Here is a 23,478-nt window from a genome sequence, read left to right as displayed (position 1 = left end):
GGAAATATCTATTTCTATGAGTATCGACAATCACTTTAGTGGATAATAAGCAATGTTAAATAAAACATGTCGCTAAATAGGCATTAAAGGCCTTTTACATACTTGGAAGAAAAGAAAACAGTTTTTTTTCTTTTTTTTTCTTTCTTTCTTTTTTTTTTATGCTGCAGACTGCAGGCATTTTGGTCTATCTCTGTCAAGTGCAATTCTTTCTTGATGAATGACAAGGTACGATAATAGGCTGCCGTTACCACGGCAACCAGACAGCAGAGCTGTGTGCCTTGAATTTTGTCATCTGAAAATGAAACCAGAAGCAAAAGAAAAGCTGAGAATCTAGCGACAGATTAACTCGTGGGGGGACTGGCGGGGGGAGAGAGTGCGGGAGGAGGAAGGAGAGCAAGGGGGGAGAGGGGGCTACATTACAAGCAATTAAAGTTACTGTAATATGTGGTATATGTGTATCTGCATGTGTCTCTATTGCAATTTTAGATATCATTTGTCAATAGGCTTTTATCCCTGTTTTCCCCACCACTCTCTTTGTTCCAGAAATATGGAGAAAGCTTTAAAAAGAGGCCTCTCCAGCCCATCCACCTTTACAATAGGTGTCTTTGCAGCGCTGCTCTCCACCCTGCTCCCCACCCAGTTCCTCCCAGTCCCGTCCCACTCAGCCCCTAAGAGGCTGGAGCTGAGAGCTGAGGGTGGGCAGCCAATGCTCCTTTCTGCAGTTTATGGTGGGCGGCTGGCACGGAATCTTGCCATATATGAAGTTGTTCAACCCGTGACTAAATAAGACCCCCTCAAGCCAAGGATCCCACAAGGATTCATCCAATGCCTTCACCTTGGCCTGGGAAAGTCTCTGCCATAGTCTCTGGGAAGTCCCCCTGGGTCAGAACCAGCCACACAGGGACCGGTTTTGGTTTATGCTGAGGTTCACAGACACCAAGTTAGGGGGCATTCAGCAAAAGGTTGAAAGCAGAAAGATGGAAGAGGACCCAGTTGCCAAACTCCAACCTGCGATCAACTTTTAAAGACCAGGATGTCTGGACCTGGGCTTAGTTCAGGCGTGGACCTTCTGGAAATGAGCTAAAACTGTATCAGTCTATCTTCTCATTTGTACCCCCAAATTTGAATAAAATAGATTCAAAACACAAATGAGTCTTGGGTTTAGAAAAAATGCCTAACCTGCAAAGCTCAGACTCCTGATGCACGGTATAACATAGGCACTGGCTTTCATAAACACACAATAATATTCATAGCTGAGACAAAAACTCTGCCTGCTCAAGCCGCGTTAACTAAACCTGTGCCGTATTTCCTCAGCTATGTAACCTGAGACCTCATAGTATTCGTGGTTCAGCGCCACCACCTTCCATACCCTTCATAGATTTTTACGGACGTCTTCTCTTACTAACCTCTTGGTTTATCAGATAAAACCTCTCTCCTACCATTTTGTGGAAGAACTGTTGACAAAATAAGTCTTCTGTAATTCCTCTGCTGTCCCTCAGGCAAAACTCCCCGTGATACTTGCACAGTGTGGGTGAATCATTAGGCTCCCATACCTAAGAAGTAGGCATTTCTGCCAACTTTAAAGATGAGGAAACCGACACAGAGAAAAGCTGCCTGAGTCAGACCCTTTAAAGTCAACGGGACTCTTTCGTTGGACTTCAGCTGGTTTTGGACCAAGCTTTAACGGCCTCCCACGGCACTGTGAAATAGGACCTAGCGCTCCTGGCTCACAACTTCAGGCCTCGATAAGCCAAATTTCTTCCCAACAAGCTTTCTCTCAACATACTGATTTAAAATGTAGTTAATTCAATTAAATAAGAATGCAAAGCAATAAATGTTGCTTAACCAAAATTACTTCACCTTTGCACAGGAAAATTATACTCTAAGCATGTCAGTCATAAAGATGACATGTTTTTGAAATAAAAATTCATAACCTATGCATGTCTTTACATGGGGAAACCAGTTACCTGATTTTTAAGGTATCTATCTAAAGGAAGTGGTCATCCCTAATGTTTCTCCATAGACACTCAGTATAATGGATTATAGAAGAATGACTTAATTTTTTGGCATCTTGACTGTCTTTGAATATTTTCCACAGAAAAATGAAGTTATTTTTCTCAATATCATCACTTGCATGATTGACTTTTCTGCCATGACAAGTCCAGGACATTTCAGTTATCTTGATTTATTTTTGCTTGACTAGTATCCTGTGACTGTGTCTGCATGGCACCAAGGAGAGGAACCCCTGCTAGCTCTGGCATCAGCAGCAGTCTAGTTGCATCAGCAGCTCCGTTCCACATGGACTAATTAGCTTCGGTTTTCAGGCAAGAATGTTGCATTAAGTACAGTTATGCTACATTTTGGAGCCAAATTAATATCATCTACATGTTGCATGTAGCTTTAGCTGACATCCTGCACAGGTACCAGGAAGCCAGCAACTGCTTTTTTGGGCTGAAGGAGTGATCTGGCTACTTCCTTTGCCAGTCTCCATTCAAGCAAGTTGTGTAGCGCGATTACAAACTTCTCTTTATTGCAAGTTGCTTTCCAAACCCTTCATCTGAAAGCTGGCTTATTCCTTCTGCACATCTTTTCCATTCAGTTTTCAAGAGGTAACAGGAACCTCCATTAGAATTTGTCTGTTACCAACTGGATTTATAAAAAGTGAAGGTCTTACTCTTGATGATGTTATCTTGCAACTCCCAAATTGATTTTGTCCAATGCAAAAAGCAGTATTTAGATTTTAAATTTCCTGCTTTCTCCAACCTTTCTGCATTCTCCTGTTTCTGCATTGTGAGAAAGGAAGAAAAGAAGTTCTGCTTTATCTGACTCACTAATTCCCAAAAATCAGGAGATTTGGAGAACACAGTAAAATACAGCACTTCTCCAGCTACTACATGTCAATTCTATCTCTCCCCTATCACATACCACGACGTAGCATAGGTGTCTTTTGCCATATGGGAGATCCCACAGCTGAATGTCAGAACCATGAAAACCAAACTTTGGGAAATGCTCCTTTAAGCCTTGGGCACACCTTATACCTGCCTTGGCCAAATGGAAAAGCGATCCTCTTAAAAGAAAATATCTACGTGTTAGTCATATTGACTAATTCTAAATTGCTCTTCCTAGCTCTGCCTAAGCCCACAGCTGGGCAAGGCAGTATAGAGTATATACCCTATATACTCTATACTGACTATGACTATGTATTATTTTAAAGATGGGGATTGAATTGAGACCTCCTTAGTTTCAGAGCCACGTCTTAACCACTAGACCATCCTATCGCTGCTTTATAATCTTCCTTCTGTGCACCTCTGTGTTAACTCAAGCTGAAGCTGAATTATGGCTCTTCTTATCCCTGATAAGCTGAGAGAGCTGTGGAAGAGCAAGCTGGAGTTTACTCGGCCTCATGCATCCATCAGCAACATGTCAGCTAGTTTCCAGTTGTGGAATCCTTATTAGCAGTGATGATGGAAGAGACACATGGAAGAGGGCGGGGTTTTCAAAACCCTCCATTGAGCGCGGAGAGGTGACAGCTCAACAAATCACCTTTAGATTTGTGAACTCAGCAGATTGTTTCTGGAAGTTGTTGAGAGAAAATAAATATGGAAAACCACAACGTCATTTCTAAGAGTCACTTTTCAGAGCCTGACCACATTTTAAGTATCTGCTAAGTGATGTCCTTTCTCCTACCAAGCTTCTCGCCAAAACCAACGTTGTATCAATCTCCTGACAAAGACAAGTTTGACGTTGGGATTCCAGACACCAAAACAAATAATACCACCTACAGCCCTTGTGAGTCACAGAACTCATGTGATTTTTCAAAAAAAACCCCAACTAATTCTTAGTATAAGAGGCTCAAAAAAGGAAATAACTTAGTTAACAAGGCTTTCCCCTTTGTGAATGTTCTTGTGTTCAAAGGAGAGAGAATGATTTATAAATATCCTGAAATACCACAAAGAACACATTTTTATATATTCAATGAATTTCGTATCTGGACCCAAAACCACCCTGCATGGTTTGGCCTCACAGACAACCTCTGGGAGAAGTATCTGCTTGTGGCAAGGTACATAGCTTCCCTTAATTTCCATGGAGTTGGATGGTCCTGCATTGCTATGCTGTGGATGTGAACCAGCTCCAGCCCTAGTTTATATATCCTAATACATTAACATGGCTGCATGGCTTCCAGACCACAGTCAGCTTGGTTTGGCCAGCTCTGGACACAGGCAAGAGAAGCTTCGGTCTCTTTGCACCTGCCTGTGTAGATAAGTCCTCCGCTGCTGTTTGCCGTTTGTGGAGAGCCGGCTCAAGTACATCCCTTGGCTAGGCAGGTCCTCAGCAAGCTTCTCCGAAATTCCTTCCTGAAAACTCTCAGGGACCAATGCAGCATTTATAAAAGAAGGCTGGGGAAAACGATTCTTTTGGAGAGACAATGCTACGCTTATGTACATGGCATCTGCATACTCTGGTTATGGGTACATTAAAATGTATTTAAATGCTGGCATTAAATGAGAGCCTTCCTAGTGCTTCTTACTCAGAGTGCAGTTGTCCAATAAATTATTTTGGAAATGGCTTTAGACTTTTGCAGTAATAGGTTTTTGGCAAGCAACAGGACTCTTAAAAGAACCACTTTATCATTATGAGAAGATCATAAATGAGAGTTAACTCATAGATATGGTCGTTTGCTAACCATCAGAGGTAATAACAGAATGTGAGCCACTTTTAAATGGACTGCCAAGGAGGAATCTAGGGGGAAAAAAACCTGTCACCAATCCACAGTAGACCAACAAATGCAGGCAAAATGTATTACACCCTGCAGTCCCGTCTCTGTCAGATTGTATTGGCACATTCTCTTTTTTTCTTTGAGAAGAATCACAGGCAGAGAGAACTGTCTTGTGGGCCTCATCTCCAGTGGACATGGAGAACAATGTACTCCCTTCTCTGCTCCTTTCTTTTATGCATTTGAAGGCAATTTTCAAGTTTCACTTTCAGCCTTCTCTTCTCTTGAATAAAAAACCCCAGTTCTCTCAGATTTTTTTTTCCCCAAAAAAAGTCATTACTCACAAACCTCTAACCACTCTTGCTGTTTTCCCTGCAGAGTGATTGCTTCATATCGTTACTGAAGCACGGACCCAAGAGAAGATACTGTCCTGCAGCCAAGGCTCTGCTTGGTAGAGGGGCACATTTATTGCTCATACACAACATCCCAATAGGATGACATCACTGACCCATGCTTAGATAGCTGGTACTACATATGCATGTTAAGAATATAGTAATTGTTAGTCTTCACACGTGATAAGGTGGCCCTTAAAGAATAAAGCAATGTTCAGCAAAGTGGTGAGCAAAAATGAATCAGTTGTTCATGGAAACATGCTACTCTACAAAAAATAACTCGTGGATGCTACGGAGACGAGGACTATATTGACGGAGAATTGAGGGACTCAAGCTGTAGTGACAAAGGAGACCAAATATTTGGAGTATGACAAGAAACAGCCTAGTCAATTAACTTATCTGTTTTCATAACAGTTGGAGAGTCTCCTACATCTACATTGGCAAGTGGGTGGGGGGTTAAGATAGCTGTCACACTTTGATAAGTAGGCCACTCAGTTATGAAAGATTAAGGCCAGAGATGCGGATGCAGCTGAGTGTAAATGAGACTCCCAAGAGTGAAGATCAAAGTTCGTAGGAAAACCATAGTAAAGCATGAAAACCAAACTTCCTAGCAGGAATTTACGCATGAAAGGGCGATGGTAACTTTCAGCTTCAAGGCCAGAGGCTGAAGACCTCACTGAAAGCTGTTGGAGGGCCTCTGTGCCAACCTTAGATAGCCCTCACTGAAAACAGGCAGGAAAAGAGGGGTTTCTTCATGTTCAGTAAAAAGAATCAACTTTGCAGGCTGGGGAATCGTGCTAACAAACTAAGACAAGATACAGCTTTGATACTTCTTGGCATTTTTCTCCTGTAAATATGAAGACCATAAGACTTTAAAAAAAGCCCAGAGGGTTCTTGTCTGTTTGTAGTCATGTAAACCGCTGCTCATCAGAGAGTCTTTCTGGCCAAAGAATTAAAGCCGTTTCCTTCCTGGCCCCATTTGTTAAAGATTGTGTCTCTTCTGCTTCACTACATTACAACTGGCTGGGACTTCGCAGGATGTAAGAGGTATTGGAAATCTCTTCCACGACAAGGTGATATTTATGCACTCTCATCTGGTGTAGGAGAACAAGGTGCACCAGTCTAAGTTTCATATTCTCTTTATTGCAGTAACTCTGCACGCTCACTACCCGACTGTTAGAGCCTACAGCTACCTGATGAAATCCTGGCAGTTTTTTCACTGCTGTCAATATAGCCATGCTATTACCTTAGCCATTTCCCTCACTCTGTGAATGACTTAATGTGAAATTTGGGGTGAGTAATTTAATTTTCCTGTGCCTGTAAAATGGGGGGTTTAATAATTACTGTATTTACCCTACAAACTGTAACACGGCCATTAGATCCATCCTATCTGAACATCTGATAATCTATTGCTCATTACCACATTGTAACCATTAAGTTTGTGGAAATATGGTATGTAAGTAGTAGGAATGAGGTCTGTGCTGATGTTCTGGTCAGAGGGAACAATAAAGAGAACACTGAAGAGATGGTTTGGCAATGGTACTTCTCACTTTTCGTATCCCAGCCTCCTTTAATTAACTTTTATAAAGCATGCAAAGAAAGAAGAGCGGAACATAAGCTCTGCTCATGGATGCTCATGTGCTCTGGTTGCAGCAGAGCTTCTCTCAAAGGTTCTTTCCAGCAGCTGCTGCTCATTGCAGCTTTCAGTGGAGGAGGAATAGGGGAGGTATCTCCCACTAGAAATGCCAGCCCAATTGCATGCTCTATCACTTCTTAATCAGGCTTTAAAAGTCCTGTTTAAAAAAAGACAGTTTAATGTGCAGTGGAGCATTTTGAGCAGGCTAAGGGAAGGCATGGCTGCAGCCTGCATCAGTGCCTGCAGGGCTGGTCAGCTGGGGGTAAGGATGACAAATTCTGCCCTCTGTTGTAGTTGCAGTACAGTGACTTCTTCTGTCCCTGTGGACACTTCATGGTGAGGGCACTTCAAGTGCCTCATCAGTGACCCTGCACTGTGAGAGTGAGCTGCACACAACAGGCTAATACTGTCCAGCACCTTCCCTTTCACAGCTGGGGTCAGAGTTCATAATGGGAGACATATCCCTTGCTGGTTTATTTTCCCCCTTTCCCACATTCTTCTCCTCTGATTTCCCATTTCATTCTCATCTTTCTTATCAAGTCAATACCTCTTTCGATCTCCTATTATATCTCTCTTACTTTAGGGAAAATGAGTCAGATGTGGTATTCTTCCCTTCTTACACATCAGCTCTATCCACTGCAAGTGTATACCAACCTCACCCCCACGAGGGGTTTCAGTTTTGTCATCGTAACTCTGCAGCAATAAATTTAGCAGAACTAGACAGGGGCTTAAGCGCCACTGCAATTGAGAGCAGGACACGTAGCTAGGCCTGAACTAGCTAACCTTGGCAACATCTCAGCCAAAACAGGTAGCATGCACTTCACCATGATCTAGCTCAGTAAGGGCTCTGCATACTTATTCAGGTAACTAGGTCAGTCTAACTTCCATGCCGTTGCATTTCCACCCCACCGTTACCTGTCAGCAGTGGCATTAGTTCTGGTGGCCCGAGCCATAATCTCATCACACCTTCACCTCTGGCAGCAGACCCAAACTCTGTGATGAATTTCCAGCACACTGGGCATCCACAGACATCACCACAGGTGGCACGAGTTTGTTCCCATCAGTTTTATTCAATGCTCTCCCTCCTCCACCCGTTCCTGCAGAAAGCAATCCTTAACTGGTGCACAAAAAGATTTCATCAGCAACTTCCAGGAGAGCTAGAATGATTTACATCAGCTGGGGACTGAACCAGATTATGTTTAGCTTTAGTCCCCTGTTTCAGAAACAGCGTTATGAATAATCCTTTTATGTTCATACATCTTGTATAAATATCTGAAACACGTATAAAACCAAGGAGAGGAGGGAATTTGTTAAGGTGGTCCAGGGGAATATTACTCAGAAATAAGGGATTGCTTAGGAGAGTTAAAATTATTTTATCCCAATACTTTTACTTAAGAAAGGTGGCGGGGGGAAACCAAATATAAGGAAAATTTTCCAAACAATGGTAGGTATATTCTGTGGAAGCATCTTCCTGAGGAACTCATGGGAGCACTAGTGTGTTAGTCCAGCTGTCCTAAAAAATGCATTATACTGATTCTTCTGTATTTTCCTGTAAAATTCCCAATAGGCCAGGTCCAAAGTCTAGAATCAATAGTAATCTTTCAATAGAGTTCAATGGACTTTAGGGCAGGCCCTATGTGCTCATTATTTAAAGTAAATAAAGGGGACAAACAGTGAGTCAAAATGTGACATTGGCAGCGATTTCAAGAAAATCCCCCTAATTTTTAAGAGACCTATTTAAACCAACTTTTAAAGACAAAACAGTGCATGCATTGAATTTTCAGTTCAATTACATCATGTCACACTGATTTCATCTGGTTACCGCATGTTATTGGTGGGAATGTAACTTGATGCAGCTCAATACAGCTTGTGGCATACTGTGATTTATTACAATTTAAATGATAAAGCACCCAAGAATGTTCAGGCAATTGGATTACTCCATTGACTGAATGTTCAGACATCTATTTTTAGAAGAGAGATGCCAGTTTGTGCAATATTAGATGGACTGATCCATTGTTACTGAAGGGGCAGGGGAATTTCCCGTATCACACAATACTGCCTAATGTTACTTCTGCGTTTTATTCTTTTTAAGTGGTTTGTGTAGACCTGGATGTGACAGGATTTTATTCATCAAGGGTGGGACCAAGTTCTCAACACACTTTGCTGGGTCTCCTTCTGAAAGAAAGAAAGACTGACTGGCAGGATAAATCAAGTCCAAGTCCAAATGTTGCCTGCACTGTAAGGACACTCAAGACGTGGGTTCTGGTTTTCCTACATTGTGTAGGGGTGGGTCAGTAATGATCATTGCTGAGGAGCAGGACTAGAACTTGCCTAGAACACACGCAGGTCTATGGATGCCAAGTTCTTGGTTCGCACCATCCCGTACTCTCATAAATTATCAGCTAGATTCTCAAAGCTGGAAACTGTTTGGACCCACAAACTCTAGACAGACAGACAGGAAGTGGAAAAACTATGTTCCTTTCTTTTGTTTTACAAATATTTTAAAACAGGCTATATGCCAAAACAAAAATAACCATGAAACTGGAATAATTCATGAATAACATGGCACAACAATAAAAGGTTGGGCATTACTGCAGTGGATTCTTTAATTCAGCCAAGAAGAGAAAGTGCTAAAATCAACACAAAGGGATCCCATTAGATCATTAGTAGATGAAAGGCTGGTTCCAATCACTTTGGTTTACTCAGCTGGATCTCTTTAGGAACACTGAATGGTGAGGTGGGGCCTAATTCTCCATTTTTTGTGTTCCTAAGCATGGGACAGGGGCTGTGGGTGTGTGAAGGTAGGAAAGGAATTTGATGTGTGTGTTTGGAGAGATAGTAATAACTATTATGGCCCTCATATATCAAATTAGTCCATCTCTTTGATACACCAATCAGAGAAAGTGTTGTGATGGCTCCAAAAATTTGTTCCTGTCTTGACAACAAACTCCTCATTTTACATGAAAGCATCAGCAACTTCTGGGAAATAGATTATATCTAGTTCCAAACTTCCTCTTGATATGGATAAAAAATGTCTAGGAGAATGGGCTTGACTAACCTCAGCAGGAACAAGGCTTCCTGCTGATGAGCTCTTGGTTCAGTGTTTTAACATCTGATCTTACTGTCTCTGGGTCAAAATTATTCCTGGTGCAATTCTGACAATAACATTAGAGGCAGCTCAAGAAAGAATTTGTCCCATTGCATGTGTGGTTTTTGCATCAACCAAAGTCCAGCTCTTAGGAAAGAGACAAGACTCTGAAGGTAGCAAATATAGAGAAAAAGCCAAAACTCAGAAATAAACTCATAAAAAGAAAAAAAAAAGAGCACGTTTAAGTGCTCATTCTTTTAAACATCTCTACTTTTACTGCATCTCCTCTAGCAGTAAAAATGAATGTTTTATAGGAGGAACATAGATGCACCAACAACGCTGAAGATTTCAAGAACTCATTGCCTAGAGATAGTCAGGGGGAAAGTCAGTCACTAGAAAGCCTATTACCTTTGTCTTCTGTTTCAGAAGCAAGCAGGGAAAAGCTGAAGTCCATATGAAAAGATATTCTGGCCCAGGTGATGTAAAAAGTAGGGGTAGGCTGCTACCAAAATCAAAAGCTATGTTCCCTAGTGGAACACGCCTCCTGCTTAATCCCCCAATCACAGCTTCCAAACCCTCTCTGGGCTAGGCTATTTTGGACCACATGGTAAGATTTACATTAATGTAACTCTGCAGTCACTCCATTGACTGCACTACAGTAGAGCTGGAGCTAATGAAGTGCAAGGGATCCTAGTATCCGATCTAAGTTAATGCTTCACATGGCAAAAACCACACTTCATTTTTCAGCTACAACTTAGTCTAGGGTATTCCCTGATCCTGCATACTTCTCCCAGATTTACCTCATTGTTGTTATATTTATCCAAAAAGAGGTCTGGCTATCAATCTACCCTGTAAGGCAAAATCTAATGATAGAAGAGAATGTGTGCAGAGTCAGTGAGGGTTTTATCATTTTATCTATTTTAAAAAAAAAAAAAAAAAGGCAGGACTTCCCATGTATGCAGATAGCAGCTTTTTAGTCTTGAGGTCAAAACAAACTTAGCATCTGAAGAAGTTAAGGTCTTGATTTAGCAAAGATTTGTACGTGCACCTTTTCCATGTGACTTGTCTTATTGAGGCTAATGTGAGTTAATGCAGGAACTTTTTTTTTTGCAAAATCATAACCTCAGATACTACCTATATAATGGGAGCTAACTGGCATTGCAAATCTATCTGAACCTGGCACTCAGTTCAGTTCACAGGGCCTCACAAGCTTAAACCCAGGCTTGAGTTCAGATGCTGAAGGTGGTGCAGATGGAGCCTGCAGAGGCAGTCTCAGAGGCTGCAGGTCCCCATCCTGTGCCCAAACTTCTTAGTGCGGGGAGGAAATTTCTTTGTCCCAAGACACAAGCTAAAGAGCAAGCAAATGGTGCGGATGATTAGGGAGTTTGTGTTGAAATTAGCCTAACATGACCCAATAAATGTAAGAAAGTAGCTTCCCTGACTAGGATGTAAAATCCTTACAGGTGTAAAAGCTATTCAAGCTGCCAAACGTAGCGCACTCCACTCTGAACACCCAAAACAGCTTTATGGAGAGAGAGAATGCTGGGTAGGAGTCAACAAGGTACAGTGCACTGCACTAAAAGCTACTGAAGGCACAGCTTTATCCCTCCACTGCTATACTACCTATATTCAAGGTGTCTTCATAGGCACAGATGGAAAAGGCTGTAAAGGAAACTTTTAAATCTAAGGGCGCATTAGACAAGTGATTGCAGGCACTGTGATTTATAGCTGTAGTAATGGACTGGATCTCAGAAAACTGAAATCCAATTATCAGCTCTGCCATCTCAGGCAAAATGCTTAAGGCAAACTTTCTAATCAGTGCTTTTAGGCTAGGTTGATTTTCAGAGGTGCTAAGCACCTCCCCACCCCAGAAGCTCTGTGTAGAATAACAGATCCCCAGCCTTCTGAAAAGCAAACCCTCTGTATTGAAAGCCAGTCTCCCCTCCCCTGTCCCAGAAAAAAAAAATATAATCAGATTATATTTGATTCTGCTGTGCTTGATATATTTTTTGGATAGTTGGGTTGACAATGAATAGTCCTACACCATGTTATCAGGAAAATGGAAGAGTGGAAAGGAGGACACAGAGGTTAAAAATCTTGAAAATAAGGGACTTGATTCTCTGCCTGTGGTTTCCCCTCATGTGAATAAGGAATAGGAACATTTCCATACCCACCTCACAAAAGGACTTGTGAGAGTTAATTCAGCTCTCTGCAGAAAGTGCCTTGAGATCCACAGATGGAACTTGCTGTAGAAGTGATGCATTACTAAATAATGAGGTACGATCGTATGTGAACAAAACACACTCATATATGGCTCCATATGTTTTATAACATTAAGCCCTGTGTTGTTTTCCAACAGACAGATACTACATTCCAACCTGGAGAGGATCAAACACATCCCAGAATATTTTGTCTTTTTATTTCTGAGGTGAGGAGACAGTTCCAACAACATTGTTGTCTCTTTTTGGGTATTGAAACCAAAATAGGATATTTTTTTTTTTCTTTAAAAGAGGGGGGAAAAAAAGAAGGAAAGGTTTCACACAGCATGTGCCAAAGGAACATAACTTCTCCCTGGACATCTGTCCCTGAACAACAGAGGAGACCTTGGGTTTTATATCTCAACTGAAAAGATAAATGTGGAAACACACCTCCCCCACTGCAGTTTCATGTATGGACTTGGACAGATCCCTCAGGAGAAATATTAATTTAAGCTTTGGTTCTGCCACTGGAGTCTCCTTTTGCCTAGCTCCAGCTCCCAGTGAATTCACCCCAACTACACATGCTCTAATATAGAGTCCTCCATGCAAGCACAATAGATAGAGGCTTGTGTTTTTGGGGGCTGGAATTTGGGGAAAGTTCTTCCTAAAAGAGGGAGTGAGGAAAAAAACTGGAGCAATTTTATTTGCCTTCGCAATGCCAGTTTGTATGCCATGGTTGTAAGAAAAAGAAGCATTTGGCTGCCTGAAGAATATGGGGACTTTAGGTTCTTATTGAATACTTTTGGCAATTGTACCAAAATGTCATGTTTTTACTGGGTTTTGATCGCTATTTTTAATTCTTCTATTCATATATTCCAAAAGGAACCGAATGCTGACATAAAGGCAGCAAGCAGAATAGCACTAATTCAAAACCAGGGCTTCCCTCCTCCTTCAATTATGTTTCACCGTCTTTCAAAATCCACATTATACCCCAAAACTACCCATGGGATATTAGGTCACATGAAAAAGATCAAAGGGGGATGAAGGAGAACAGGAATTATGCCAAAGCTGCCCTGTTATTTCTGAATTACATATGAAACGTAGGAGAGAGAAATACAGATTTCATGAGTTTTTAGTGTATTTTGGCCCTCAACAGTGAGATGCAACACATCTTTTAAATCACCTTACCCTGCCAGATATTCGTGAAGTGAAAACACAACTAAACAAAAGATTTGAAGGCAAATTTTGATCAATCTGTGTGTGAGGTGCTCCGTGAGCCCACCAACCCTCTTCCCAAGAAGGTCTTCTCCCCCCATCCCAGCCCCAGGAAGAACCCAGCCCCAACCACTCCTCTCCTCGAGGGGAACTAAGTGCTCTAAAAGCAAGGGCATACCCTGGGGGAAAGGGGAGAAAGGGGTGATCAAATGAGACAAACACACTTTAAGTAACTGATTTACAGATCCACCATTTACTGGATTCCTTGTGAATAACCAAGTATATTCTTTGCAAGTTCAAACATGATACAAGCACTCATGCACAGGAAAATCAAAGTCCACCGATTATTTTTTGATCCTTTCCACTTTTTGTCCTTTCCGGAGAAGCTGGAATCCAGGTGAGTCTCAGACTTTATCCAGAAATGAGTTCATACACTGAGAGAGGACTCTTCCCAGTCCTCAGCTCCCGAATGTCTGATGCTTCACAGCATTTCTTGCATAATTCATCTTAAAAGTGGAGTTAGCAGAAGGGCAGTCAAGTGAGAAGTATATAATGGCCTGTGATCATCAGCCACAGCTTCCAGGGAACAGAAGCCATCCATTCAGCTTCTTGTAGTGGCCAGAGGGAGCTGTTTGGAGACTTCTCTCAGGAGCTGACTTAGCTTATCCTCCTCTTTGCCATATAGGACACCAAAGGGCACCCCTTCTGTCCCATCTTCCAAAGGTATACAGCAGCAAATAGCACCAAGTTTCGGTCAGCGTGTTGGCTGTTTGACATGAGTAGCCACGGTCTGACAGTCAGCAGCAAGAAATAAATTCTGCCAGAGCTAATCTATTCCTTGTTTCTCAGAAGCCCAAGCCATCCTTCAACAGTTGCTGCTGGACACTACCCCTTACGTAAAGGATAGCATGAGAAGCACATATTGCAAAGCAAAGGCAATGTTCATCCTTTTATGCCCCCCCCCCCCCTGCTCCTTAAAGAACATATAATTTATATCCAGTGTACCATCAGCCCACTGTTAAAGACACTGCTGTAGGTGGAGCTCTGTGAGCACGACACAGTCGATCACAGATACAAGGGCCAGCAAATAAATGATTCTACAAGTGTCAGACATTTCAGTCTAGGAGATTAGAGATTCATTGACTACAGTGTGGGAAGAGCTGTTAAATAAAAACAATTGCAGTAGTCTCAGCCTTCCACAGTTACTTTGACTACCATGTAAATCAGAGACTCATCTTTCATCTTGAAAAATATCTTTTTTTCAATTGGTTGTAATGCCCTCATATATCACATACAGTTGCCAGAGCATTGGGTGAATGACACAAAAACAAAAGAGAAAAAATGCATGCCTTGCTCACAGAAGTAACATATTCTTTCATAATTACATCTGGGGGTACACGAGAGGGTCCCCTGGCATATCAGTAACCTTATTCACAACCTGGAAAGTTCCACAGAGGAAGAACGTATGCTATTAAGTACAGCAGCCCTGTAAACCAGGAGACATGAATTATTGCTTTGCTAATGATGTACTGTGCTTCCTTGGACAAAACACTTCTTGGTGCCTTTTCCCCTCATATTCCCTCCATCTACTTTGTATAAATCAGTCTCCATCTCTTTTGAGCTGGGAAAAGTCTCTTTCCCTGTACTAGGGACACTGCTCTATTGGGCACTGGGCAATTTCAGGGTGAGCCTACAAGTTCTACCTTACATGCATAACAAATAATTACAAACCATAGCATCTTACCCCACAGCATTACTTGTCTGGGTAGTCCATGGAGTCAATATGCACCATAACTGTAACACAGGAGTAAAGTTCAGTTTGGGCCCAGAGTAAAAGTAAGAACTAGTGCTGTATCTAAAAGACTGATGCACATCCCCTTCCCTTACTTAAAGGGTGAGCTGCATGCTGACATTTTACTTAAAACAGGAGATGTTTAACTGACTGGCAAAGTCAAATTTTCAGACATTCCTTTGTTTGGCAGAGGAAAAAGCAACCTTGAGTATATCAAATATAGAGGCAGTAAATTACAGTTTGTAAATGCATCACATGAACTTGTAGATACATTTAGATCAAAGGAGATATTCTGAATAATACCATGAGATATTCTGAGTAATATTCGATGCACCTAATTACTGAGAACATGCCTAACAGAGTTTTCCAGCAGCGGTATCAATGCCCTGCAGGTACTTGTCCATGCAGCCTGTTCCCCTGTATAGGATCTGTAGATTGCCAACCTGGGTTGCGCTCACGAACACCTACAGTCACTGGTTCCAGCTAAAAAACTCACGCGTCTAGAGGAAAAAGTGTTTGCGTGGCGTGATAGTTGTAGTCGTCCTACTGAAGACCTAAAGCAACTCCACTGATGAGAATGGAGCTCTTCCCAGTTTGTACCACTGGCAAATGAGACAATGCTTTGGCCTTGAAATTAGAGCCCACATTAAACCAGAGGTCCCAGACCTCTCCTAGCCTCTGCCACGCATTTCTCAATGTCGAGAAAAGCTGAGAACAGGCAATCGAGGTCCCCAATTAACTCTATAAAAAGATCTCGGACTCCAGCATTCATTCACCAACGCCAAATCAAAATGAGTCAGCCCCATCACAATCAACCCAAGAATGGCTCCTAGCTGATAATTTAATCTTTTTAATGGATCCCTTATAATAGATCTGGCTTTTCTGAAGCTATGATCTTTTTCTCTGTTATTGACTCATATTGAAAATTCCAGCTGTACATATTCACTTCCTCTAAATACCTAATCACCTTACGCAGAAAACATTATCTTGAGAAACAGCCCAATTAACTGTGCAACTATTTGTAACATTTTGTGTTACCGTATCAGGTGGTGAAGCAGTAGCAACACTGGAAAATATAGGATCTTTAGGAAATGTAGCATATTATTAGATTTGATGAGATCCATTTTCTTGATGGCTTCTGAAAGATCTTTGTGCTAATTAGCTAAGAATACCACTGAATTATTTAATTATCTCTACTTTTCTGCAATAAAATATGTTGTCATATCACACACTCTATCTTGCTGTTGCTGTTCATACTTAATGATGCCTTTATAGTTAGCGATTTCCTTTGTTCTCCCTCTGTAAGTGGTTTTTGGTGGTGCTGGAGAAGGGGGGGGAGCAGAGAGGGATGGCAAAGGAAAAATATCAGTTTTAAAATAAATTTTTATGTGTGGGAAAATCTTTACACGTGTTTGTCTCTAGCTCCAGCTCCCTATGCAATACACGAAACGTGTTTCAGTGCTACAGCAGACCCATATACTTATTGCTAACGCAACAAGGAATGCTTTCCCGGGGAAAAGGAAAGAAACTTGCTTCAAAAAATTTTAAGTCAGCAAGGACTGTTTTTAACAAGGAAGAGGTAAATTATGATAATTACTCCGACTGGTAGGGTCCTTAAGCATTACTAATTGGCATTTATTGCCTGGATTATTGAAACAATGTGTGTGTTCCCAAGAGTGAAGAAGAACTGGGATGCTCTTTCCTTCTGAGCCCTGGGAAAAAGGCAGGGCAGCAAGAATGCGGCACAGTTGGCAGAGAGGCTCTTCTTCCAAGCAACGCGAGCACCGGCCTTGTGCAGAGCTGCACAGTGGCACTGGGAAACTTGTGCCTTTTGTAAGCCCACGTTTTGAACTTCTTAACTGTACGCCTGCATTCCACCTTACTCACAGAGAAATGAACAAAATGAGGGCAGCACAAAAGGAAAGTGGCCATTAAAATAGTCAAAATCATTTGACAATTGTTACAGATGCAGACTAACAGTTACCTTACACTCTCGGTAGTACAGTGTATTCTATTATTATTGGGGTTGTGCACAAACATACTATGAATAAACATTTCATCACTTCAAAGTATTGAAGTATGGCCAAAGACTTCATCACAGAGAAATTAAAGAGTTAACAAATTCAACAAAAAAGAGGCATGTTATGCCATTTTCAGCTAGCATTTTGACTGGGTTGATATGACTTTGTCTGTGAAGAGGCTGCAATCAGATTTCAACGTAAGCTGCATTTTAATATATTTATAATTTATCACGTGAATGAAGTTTTGAATTAGAAATCGATTAGAAATTAATCAATCATCTAATCAGCACTAGCCACTACATAGTATCTCAACTATAATTTCCTATCTGGCCCAATAAATCCTTAAGTACTTTGGAAATGATTCAGGAAAGAAGGACAGTAAAAGTATTCTCCATTTTTTGAGCTGCAGTACTATGTGACTTTAGGTACTGTTAAAACCCTTGAAATAAAAGAGCAACAATGGAAAGCTGCAGAATGCCTTAGACCTTTTTTACCTTTTACTGCCACCAAACCCCATGCCTTTCAACTTGGGAAAGCAACTTCCAACTAAGCTGCAACGAGGTCAAAGTCACAGAGCTAAATGCTACAGCTGCTGCTCAGGCAAAACTCCTAGATGCCAGCGTTTTGCAAAATTTGTGTTATTTTTCTAAAAAGCAATATTCAAAAAAATATGCCTCGCTCTGTTTATCTTTCCCCTTTTTAATTATTTGCATCACGCATTGCACCAAATACTTGGGAATGTGTTATATTAAATGCCACGATAGCATATTAGACATACTTTTAATTGAAACTAGTCCCAAGTCTGGTATTTTTTTTTAGTGCTGAATAAGATCTTCAGTCCTTACTAAGCCTGACTTACGTATTCTATTTGTTAATTAAATTAATGCCCAACATTTATTTTCTCTGCCATTTTCCTCTTAGGGTAAAAAACTGCTTTTTGTCCACAGCTTCCTTTTATTCCAGTGAAAATGTACAACTAGAGACTGATGAAATTATCGTTGAAGGAACTCTGTTAGGCTAAGACAAGAAAGCCTTATATGTCTAAAGCAAAAATAAAACCAGAACGCAATATCCCTTCTTTTGTCTGCAGAAGGTAAAAATGTGGCAGGAGAAGTTCTGGGCTGATTTTCGTCTGCTTACAAAGACGTTGTTCCAACGGGATATTTCTAATGTAATTAAGTTTCAATAAGGCTGACATTTCTTCAGATCACACGCGCAAATCTGGCTGAGAAACCCCGCTGAACCTGCATGCCCTGTGCTCCGAGTTAGGGACTTGGTGCTGGTAGGCTGGGGGGGGAGAAAATGCGCTCTATTTCAGTTGCTATTCCCTCTTTTTCTTCTTGCAAGAACCTCGCCTTTTCCGCTAGGAAAGGAGCGGGGGGAGTCCCGCTTTTGGTCTTCCTCCTTATTTTAATCCCTGCCAACTGTCCTTGGCGATTTTATTTTCTTTTACTCGCTCGCCGCGCTGCGTACCGGTAAGGCGCTGACTGGTTCCAGCCGCACTATCCCTTTAAAACGACAGCCCCTCTAATTGATGTGTCTGGGCGAGTCTAGACTGGTAGTGATTGAACCAGCTCCCAATTATGTTCTCCGCTGCGCCGGAGCTGAGCGCTGCGCGCCCGGCGGGGCGGGGGGAGCGGGCCCTGCCCCCGCAGCCGCAGGCCCGGCCGCCGCGGCCCCCCCCGGCCATTGTTTTGCCGCAGCCCCGCGCATCTCCCGCCCCCCCCGCCGCGCACCGCTCCGCACCGCGGAGACAATGGCGGTGCCGCCGCCCGCGGGCAGGGCGGGGGAGCCGGCCGGGGGAGCCCCGAGGCGGCCGGGGGCTCCGGGCAGCCCGCTGCCTGCCTCCGGGAAGGGCGCAGCGCGGTGCCGGCCGGCGGGGGATGCGGGGGAGACGGCAGAGGGAGAGGTGCGAGGGGCGCGCAGCGAGCCCCCGGCAGACAAAAGCGCTCGCCCCTGCCCTCCTCGGGGGGAGAGGGCGATTAAAAGCGGCTTCAGGAGGAAGCAGCTCCTTTCCGCCGGTCTCCGAGGTGGAGGTAACGGCTGGACAAAGGTGGTGGGGTCCGAGCGTATCGCACCGGGGTTTAGGACGCCGAACAGGTCGTGGAAAATAAATTTCAACTCGGAACAAGTCTCTCCCTTTGAAATCAGAGGGCGTTTGGAATAATACACAAATTCAGAAGTGAAAGGCGTTGTCGGCGTTTTTTTCGTGGAGGTAAAATAGTCAATGAAATTACAGTGTCAAGAAAAAGAAGCTAACCCCCCCCCCCAAAAAAAAAAAAATCAAACAAGCAACCTTTTCCAGTTCAATAACTATTAAACAACGGGAACCATCAAACATATCCTACGCTATGAAATACCAAAATGTTACACCATCAATTAATTTTTGGTGCATTGTGTTTTAAGTTAAAGCATTTGCATTCAAATATCAAACAGTAATTCGGTGCCATAACAAGGTACAGTAACTTCATTGTAAATTGCCTTGCAGAACAGAGATAAGAAATACAGTTCCAACCATAATTAATTTTACAGCAATATAAAAATCTAATAAAGAAAAACAGCAGCAGGAAACATTTTTAACATTTCTGATTCGTCATTTACATATCATTTTGACTGGAAAAGCAGGAAAGTTTTAAGTTCTAGAAAAGGACTAAAACAAAACTTCAGCATTTGCTCAGAATTTCTTTTTCGTAGTTTCCAACCATTGGTACATGCAACCATTTTATTCTGCAGTTTATTTTTCACCTAACCATCCGTAAGAGCCAACCCGTCTCCTGGCTTTTTCACTTTTTTTTTTTTTCCCCTCCTCTTTTTTTGTGTGTGTGTGCATGTGTGTGTGTGTGTGTCCATAGAGCACATTTCTAAGATTAATCGTTCGGTTTTAAACTTGGAAGCATGAGGCATGCTGGGATTTCAGATGAGGTCAAGCACCAATGTACCGAGCTGTTACTGTTACGCTCTCAGGGTACTCTGTGTTGCTCTCAAGAAGGGGGGGGAAGAGAGAGAGATGCTATATGCAGTGGCCTGCAGCAAGGCAAACCTCTCTCTCCGTAGGAAAACACAGGCACGTATATTAATATACCTACATACGTAAATATATATACATATCTAGGGTTCTATTTACCTACATACATATTCATACACACGCATCGTCCATATGTGTATCTATACACACACCTCAATAGCTATATTTACATGCATCCGTATCGTGTATATCTTATCTACACACGCATATATAATAATCGCTATACGTGTACACACATACACCCCCATATCTGTATCAGCTGTAAAATTATCTCTTGAATATACACACAGAAAAAAAAAATCCCTCTGTCGTACAAACGCTAGTTTTCATTTGAGATGGGATTTTTACAGTCAATGGCCATAACCACCGCCCTACTATTAGCCGATCAACCCTAAGGAGGAGAGATACACTTTTTTTTCCCTTAAAAGGTCTACTAAACACTATTGTACGTGTGTGTATACGTCTATATATATACACACGCGCGCACACACATATACAGATACATAGGATATATTTATAAAATAAAATAAAGATGTCAAAGCACAACTCACAGCTCCCAAGAGCCTAACCCGTGGATTTAAAAGCTAAACATCACAAGTTAGGGTCTCAGGGATTGAGAGGGGCGCAACAAACTACTTCTTGCAAAAAACGGGGATCAAAAATAAAAGATAAAAAGGAGAAAGAGGAAAAGAATAGCAGGCAAGTTCAATTCATGGCTCAAGATTACAAAACAGGACACACAGGTGGAAGGAAAGAGCTTCTCTAAGGACCCTCTGTTGAGAGAATACATTCCATTTTTAATCGTTTATACAAAAATGACAAGGCGCGGCAGGTTCCTTACAGCTTCCCACAAGGTCGCTTGCGACAAACACATGAAAAGTCTCCGCATTTAAATAACGAAGAGGAAGAAAGACAGGGAAGTTTGGGGCAGTGACGGAATTATTTTCATTGTTTCAACGAAAAGGAATGCAGAAATAAGAGCAGGAATATGCAGGCTCTCCCTCCAGCCGCCTGGCACAAAGCATGCAGCAGCATAAAGGCGCTGCCTCCCCGCCCCCTCCGCCAGCCCCGCGGCCGGCAGGGATGGAGAAAAACCCCGAGTTGCGAGAAAATCAGGTAGAAACTCACCATTTGGAAGCGGGGGAGGCTCCGATCTTCAGCGCCAAGAGCAGGGGGGAAAAGCCCGGCGGTGGGGAGGCGGGGGGGGCGGGCGGGACCCCCGGGCGGGCTCGGCTGGGGCAGGGGCTGGGGCTGGGGCAGGGGCTGGGGCAGGGGCAGTGCCCGGACCAGGCTGGGTGCCCGGCGGGTTTTGACACCCGAGCGAGCGCGGGCGAGCGAGCGAGTGCGAGCGTGCGGTGTGCGCAAGCCGGGGGAGGGAGGCGAGGGTGGGTGTGTGCAGCTGGGCAAGCCGCTTGCATTTTTAAAACATCTTTTTTTTTTTTTTTTTTTTTAAAGGGAATATATCAAGGAAAAGAAAAGGGGGAAAAGGAAAAGGAACCAAATTCCTCCGCAGCTCCTCGCCTGCCGCCCTCCTCCCTCCGCGCTCCCACCAACGCTGCTGCTGCTGCTGCTGCCGCTGCTGTTATTATTATTATTATTATTATTATTAAAGAGACGGGGCCGGGGGTCTGCATGCGGCCCGCTCCCAGCTCCTGCATCAGCTGGGGGCGGCTGGAGCCAGGGCCAGCCTGATGCCAGAGCGAGCCCCAGACTGTCAGCGGGAGGGAGGGCGCGGGCAGCGCCGCGCAGCCCCGGCCACCCTCCCCTGCCAGCCGCGGGCCGGGCTTTCAAAGGAAAACCTGGAGAAAAACCCGCTTCCCCGGGAGAGGAGGGTCCCCGAGCACCGTGCACACACACGCACACGTACACACACACACACACACAAAAGGGACTCCATCCTGCACCGACTCCGCTGCGAGCACCTTGTGCAACCCCAGCCAATGGAAATTTACGCCGGCCATAACCGAGAGCAGGATTTCGTCCCCAGCTTGCCACCTCCTTCTCCGCTCTTCTCCCCTTCCCTCCCTCCCTCCCTTTCCTTCCTCCTTCTCCCCCCACCCCCAAATAAATAATATGGATCTGCACCCTCCACCCATCTCTGGAACCGCTTGAGGCCCAGCGGCATAAGCGGGGAGAAGCCGAAACGTACCGCAGGGCCCGAGTTTAAAAATGCAAAATATCCGCCGCTCCTCGCCCGGCGCTGCCGCAAGCAGGTCCCCCCCGGCCCCGGCCCCGGCCCCGGCCCCGGCCCCGCACGACGGGCCAGCCCGGCTCCGCGCCCCGGCGCTCCCCGCCACCGCACGGCCGGGGGCAGCGGTAACAGGCACCATTACGGAATCATCATCAGTCACTCCGTCCTTTTCTCACCTCAGGAGTCTGAGCCCATTCACCAAAGTCCTTCCTCGTCCAGGATCTCAAATCTTTTTTTTTTTTTTCCTCCTTCTGGATCAGCCAGTCCCGACATCATTAAACTATAGTCCTCCTCTTCCTCCTCCTTCCTTCTCCCCCTCTCTGTCTCCCCCTCTCTTTTTTTTTTTATTTCAAAAAGGGGGAGTGGGGGGGTAGCTGGGGGGGGAGTAGACATAGCTGCATGAAGTGGCTGCCTTTTAGAAAGCACATTTAATCTTTACTGGCTCCCCTAGGCTTCGATGAAGTAGAAGGGAAAGGAGAGGAGCGGGGGAAAGAAAAAATACAGGCAAGGGAGGCTGTTGAGGGACAGCAAGCATCAGGCTCAAATCAACGACCAGATGAAAATGTACTAGACCACACTGCCCCCTCTCTTCCTCTCGCTCTGTCTCCGTCTCTCTCACACACTCTCACTCCTGGAAAGCTTCAGTGTCTGGTTACAGACTCTTTTGGATCCTTCCCCCCCTCCCCACCCTCGCCCTTTGCCAACTATCCTAGAGATTCCTTGCATGCCTACTTAAATCTTTAACAGAATAAGGACTCGGCTCCCCCCGCCGCCGCCGCCAGCCCCGCACACACACACCAGCCCCAGCCCCAGCCCCCCCTCCCCGACCAGCTCTTCAACTCCCGGGAGAAGCCCGTCGCCGCGGCCGCCGGCGCATCCCCGGCGCGGCTGCCCCGGCCCCGGCCCCGGCCCCGGCCCCGGCGGGCAGCCCCGGGACCCTCCCGGGCAGCCGGGCACCCGCTCCCGCCCCACGCCGCCTTCCCAAGGGGGTGCAGGGGGCCGAGGGGGAAGGCGGGGGGAAGTGGTGGGACTGCAGCCCTTCGCCTCGCATCTCTCTGGCTGGATCTGGATTTTAAAACAATAAAATCCGCCGCTGCTATCTCGGTTTCCCCCCGCTCCCCCCCTCCGCCACGCTGCAGCCCGCAGCCGCCCGTGGAAATCGCACGCCCCGCGTCTGCATTGAGGCAGGCAGACTGCCTGGCTCAT

General features: G+C 44.2%; 1 protein-coding gene across 13 annotated transcripts in view; it reads right to left on the bottom strand.

Annotated features, from left to right (window-relative positions):
- LOC140661773 (uncharacterized) overlaps positions 1-23,478 on the bottom strand; it is a 140,631-nt gene that overhangs the window by 31,782 nt on the left and 85,371 nt on the right. Inside the window, exons 12-14 of one of the 13 annotated variants that reach the window (XR_012045873.1) lie at positions 16,074-16,356; positions 14,988-15,037; positions 13,483-14,134 (exon numbers count right to left, since the gene is read on the bottom strand). The exons of 1 other annotated variant lie outside the window; for it this stretch is intronic. Coding sequence is in view for 3 of the 12 variants with exons in the window: in XM_072884421.1 (XP_072740522.1) it covers positions 16,311-16,356 (46 nt within the window). In the remaining 9 variants the exon portion in view is untranslated. 11 more of the 13 variants (XR_012045875.1, XR_012045879.1, XR_012045878.1 and 8 more) reach the window with 11 other exon arrangements.

The sequence above is a fragment of the Ciconia boyciana genome, chromosome 20 (assembly GCF_034638445.1).
Source record: "Ciconia boyciana chromosome 20, ASM3463844v1, whole genome shotgun sequence".
NCBI classification, from domain to species: domain Eukaryota; kingdom Metazoa; phylum Chordata; class Aves; order Ciconiiformes; family Ciconiidae; genus Ciconia; species Ciconia boyciana.
This window is presented reverse-complemented; position numbering and strand designations above follow the sequence as displayed.